This window comes from Limulus polyphemus, unplaced genomic scaffold (genome assembly GCF_000517525.1).
Source record: "Limulus polyphemus unplaced genomic scaffold, Limulus_polyphemus-2.1.2 Scaffold2861, whole genome shotgun sequence".
Lineage (NCBI taxonomy): Eukaryota > Metazoa > Arthropoda > Merostomata > Xiphosura > Limulidae > Limulus > Limulus polyphemus.
The window spans coordinates 47,772-52,851 of NW_013668471.1; the positions used below are offsets into that span (position 1 = coordinate 47,772).

The window sequence follows — 5,080 nt, forward strand, 5'->3', positions numbered from 1 at the left end:
TTTTATTTGTTTGGTAGATGGAAAGCTAAATTGCAAATGTTTGTTTATTGAAGAAGCTTTGTTACAATTTTAAAATTTAAGCTAAAGTTTATATTCAAGTTATTACTTTGAAATAGCTGATTGCTGTTAAACTTAAATTGTTTTAATCAAGTTTAAACATTCCCTGTCAGTTGACGGGTATTTCAGCTTGTATATAGATATTAAGAAAAAATTGGTGAAAAACAAATTAAAACAAAATGTACATAGACAGTATAGGAAATAAATAAATAAACTATTCACATAAACACATGGGAGAAATACAAAGCATGAAACAATCACAAAAATTGTGTAGCGAAGAAAGTTAAGCATAAAGCAACACAATGAGCTACCTATGACCTGCCAATCACGGGTATCAAAACCTGATTTTCAGTGTTAAGCCCTTTGAACATAATATGTAAATAAAACAAAAAGACATGTTCAGATTACTGTCCACCCTCCTGCAATGCCCATTTTGTCAGCAAAACTCAGTCATCCACCTCCCAAATATATAGACTTCAACTTTACCCCTGTTTGTGAGCATATTTCTCTAAATTATTGAAACACCATATTGCTTGTGAGTCCAGGACTATTGATTACATGGTTCCTACTAACATGAGTCACAAACACACACAAAATAGTATCAACATTTTAATTACTCTTGCTAATTGCTGCTGGGATTTCCCACTTTACATACAAAATCAGTGTGTTCCCAAGATTTTTGGTCAGCTCTTTACATTGAGTAATATAACAAAGAAAAAAAGTGAAACATGATGCAATATAGGAACCTCACCTGTAACAAACTGGTATAAAACAAGTCAGTAATTTGAGGGTTAAATGAATTTAATATTCATTACTATATATTTTTCCTTAAATTTGCAACAAATAATTTTTTGATTCTTACACTAAGATGTGACTATAATACAACATTTATATTTATTCTTAAGCTCAATTTAAAATAAGCTGACTACAACAGAATAGCTCTTACTTTAACGTGGGCTCACTCATAGGTTTGAAAGTTTGACCATCCAGGTTAATAGTAGACTCCTCTGTTATGTTAAACAGAATCTGAAATGGAGAAAACCCTCCTGCAGAAGGTGTTGTCCCCATGAAGTCTAACCATCGTTGAGCAGTGCACTCCGATCCCCAAATGCCACACATCAACTCTAACAATGGGGATCCTGGGGTGAGGCCTTGTACATCTTTACATGATGTGAAAAGCCCATCAGCAAACCTATCAGAAGAAAGAAGAGACTTTTTATTACTTATAACTGACTTATTTGTAAGATATATGTTTCATCTAATCTTTTGAGGTTCTTTTTTTTCCTTGACACAGCCATTAACAAAACAATAATGTTAAATTATGTTTGAATGAATCAGCTTTGGAGTTTTAACTTCTCACACAACTGCTACTCCAGGGCCACATCTACATTCCTCCTAATACACGAGGTGTATTTAACTAGCATGTCACCTTTTATTAATAATTTACAATACCAAGTCTTGAAGAAGAACAAATGACCAATTTAACAAATTTTAGCTAAGTACTTAAAGTTTCTGTGCCCTTGTGTGTTTCTCAACAAATAAAAGAAATATTGTCAGAATTCATAAATTTTATTACAAAATGTGGCACCATTCTTGAAAAAATGTAACTTGTATGACTGAAAAAAAAATCACTTAATAAACAAACTTTTTGAACATATTTCATTAGATATTTTTTTTATAAGTTTTTAGCAATATTCCAACATTCTCAAAACTGAAACTATAAAAGATAACTAGAAATTGTATGAAAAATGCTAGTGACCTAAAGCAAAAACTATATTTACCACATATACCACATTTTTTACTTTCCTATAGAATCTGGAACATCCTAAGTCACATGCTAAAGTCAGTCCTTGGTGTTATTTTCTGTAGCAAGTTCAATCATAAGACTAATTTTTGTTTCTTGAGATAGTTGTATTATGTCCTACTTTACCTTACATACATGACTGTCACATGGAGCAGAGATGCTTCTCAATTCTTGTAATTTTCCAGACACAGAAAGAACATGAAGGTGAATACAGTTATTAAATTTCCAAACAAATTCATTTTGAATCTTGAGAGAGCCATTAATCACTGTGGAGTCATATCACTGATTTTCTAACAGCATCTGCTGATCAGGTGTTGTTTAATTCCATTTTCAGTAAAGTTTATATTTACATAACTTTCATTAAGTACAGTTTAATTTCTTCAACATTTTACATCTTTTTAGGTTTTCATATTCAGTTTTTCTTCAGTAAACAGTACTATTTATTTCATCTTCACACTGTGTCTTATCTTTATTCCACTTACAAGTTATTACACCTGGTCTTCCACATACTAAATCCTTGAATCTCTTATGGAGTTCTATACTCAAGTTATCCTTGAATTACCACACTTTTTAAAACATATACTTTATCATATTTTGGGAAGTTTCCAGGCCCATAGAAACAGCAGTGTTGGTGATTTATTAATATGAAAAGAATTGATACAGAATCATTATGCTTTACTTATACACTCTGGTACACTATCTTTGACTAACCCTACTTAATTAACAAACCATGTACTCAATTTTTCATAATGATAAGTACTTAATACCTCTTGGACATGAAATACTGAAGACCAGTTACTCTCTCTCCCTTTTCATCATCTTTCACAGAACTGATCACTTTCAAAAACATGTTCTGTTGTGGTGAGCAGGTTGACTGACAAAAGTTCTTTTGAAAATTCCTCATGCATGATGGGCATCTACCAAAGCCAAGGGTCTCAGGGGTCCTCATGTTCAAAATGAGGTTTTCGATCTGATTTTTGTTACAACAAACAAATGGCTCATCTTCTCCATCTGTCAAGAAAATGTTTTGACAGTATTAACCTTTGCAATAAAGGCATAAAAATAATTAAATCATCCGTATAAATAAATCTAAGGTAGATATGTTCTATAAGTTTCATGTGCTAACTAAAATGTTTCTGCAATACTCTGGATCATTTTGACATGTATTTATATTCCAGATAAATTTTAAAATGTGAAATTTGCAAACCTTTTTTAAAATAACAAGAAACAGTATAAAATGGAAACCATAAAAATGCTCAAAAATTTGTATTAGAAGATCATATAAAAAGCTGATTTTTCACTAGAAACTGGAGAAACAAACAGTCCAACCTAACATTTTCAAATTAAGACTTGATTCCAAAAAACCTTTCTTTATGTCCAACTTATAATACAAAACATTTCTGACAATGTATTAATTTGTGTAACCTTATGATGGGAGTTAAATAAATAACGAAAATAGTTTCAAAATTCCTCACCTGGGACTAATTCAGGACAGATTTTCTTTAAAGCAGCAACTGTCTCATTGTCACTCAGTGGCTTAGGAGGTCCATCATAACGACATGGAAGATCTTGTCCAAATTCATTTTGTCCACACGTTCCATACCAAACACAGTGTCCTTCTTCTGCACACACCTAGTAAAATAATAATAAAAAAAAGATAAATGCATTTCTTCTAACCAAAATAATACCAACCTAAAATATTTCAAATGATATATTATTACTTAGAAGATACATTGTGGATAATAATTAATTTTAAATATTGAAATGACCTATAGCTTCCACTTGTGTCATTTCCAAATTACCATAAATTAATAAAACTCACTACATTAACCATAATGAATGTACTTCTTCTACAAGTAGCTACATTACCTCAATGGTAATTTTTCATTTCACTATCCAAACTTTATAACAAGGAAATTTGTTTTGCATGTTTGTATAAAGCATACTTAAGAACAAATTTATCCACAACTTTATTAATGAGTTTAAACATATGTGAAAACAAAAACTTTTGTAATTACTATAATATTGTTATAAAATACCTTCATTACTACTTTAGAAAAAAAGAAGTCCAACTTTCTATTTAATAAAGTTGGACTGTTTTATAAAGCATTAAGACCATTATTCATACTTTCCAGTCATGTTTAAACCTTATTAACCGGTTACTTCACTTAGACTTCATATAGACTAATATTTAAAGCAATAACAGACTGCAATGAAATGGTAATCCAACATCTGAGACTGAAACTTTTACTTCTTGGACCAGTGGTTTTCAAATGCTGTGTGTTCACAGGACATTTGAATATTGATTCCATAAACAATCTGAAAAAAAAGTTGTCACATTCTCTTTAACTTATATTAAGCAATTCAATATTATCAATAATATCATTTAAGCGAAAATGATCAAACCCAAGATTTCTCAGTTAATTTTAGTTTCCTTATCCAAGAAAAGATATTGACTCATTGGAAAAGGTTCAGGGAAGAGCTAATAAGATGATTCTAGGAATGACAGGGATATTTTACACAAAAAAGGTTAAAATCTCTCCACTTATTTTTTTTTTCAGAAAAGATGGTAGGAGGGGATCTCATTGAACTTTAGAAAATTACCCAGGGATCAACACTTTCATTAACCACTCCCTAAAAAACGTACATCATGTATAATAGTTAAACGAACTGCCTAAACATCACATTAGTGTAGCCTATATAATGTGTAAAGTTTAGTATACTCTAATCCCTTTATAGTGATAGTGTGTCTCATCGTGTGCAATTCGGCATGTAATGCTGTTTGAAAACAAGAAGGGAAACAATGCCTGTGTAGTCACAAAGAATATCAAAGAAGTTTATGGAAATGTTTTGAACGTTTGTAAGTGTCAATGATGGTTCAACAAATTTCGTTCAGGTGACTTTAGCCTTAAAAACTGTGATGGCAGGGGCCGACATATTGGAATAGATATTGATGCTCTGTAGACACTTGTTGAGTCTAACCCAAGGCAATGGCCCTGAAATTTCATGTCTCTCATGAAACAATACGTAAACATCTAAGAAATATGGGAAGACTCCATAAAAAAGGTGTTTGGGTGCCTCACGAACTCTCCGATGATCATCGTTTCCAATGTGTGAACGTTTCTTCTGGCGCGTAATTCGCGTGAAACATTTTTGGACAGAATTGTCACCGATGATTAAAAATCGATTCTGTACGCGAATATTAATCGCCAAAAACAA

At 31.5% G+C, this 5,080-nt stretch overlaps 1 protein-coding gene across 2 annotated transcripts in view; it reads right to left on the bottom strand.

Moving 5' to 3' along the window:
- LOC106468076 (Niemann-Pick C1 protein-like) overlaps window positions 1-5,080 on the bottom strand; it is a 57,134-nt gene that overhangs the window by 41,626 nt on the left and 10,428 nt on the right. For both annotated transcript variants that reach the window (XM_022396382.1, XM_022396380.1), the window contains exons 2-4: window positions 3,337-3,493; window positions 2,629-2,872; window positions 1,004-1,249 (exon numbers count right to left, since the gene is read on the bottom strand). In XM_022396382.1, coding sequence (XP_022252090.1) covers window positions 1,004-1,249; window positions 2,629-2,872; window positions 3,337-3,493 — 647 coding nt within the window. The remainder of the gene's footprint in view (window positions 1-1,003; window positions 1,250-2,628; window positions 2,873-3,336; window positions 3,494-5,080) is intronic.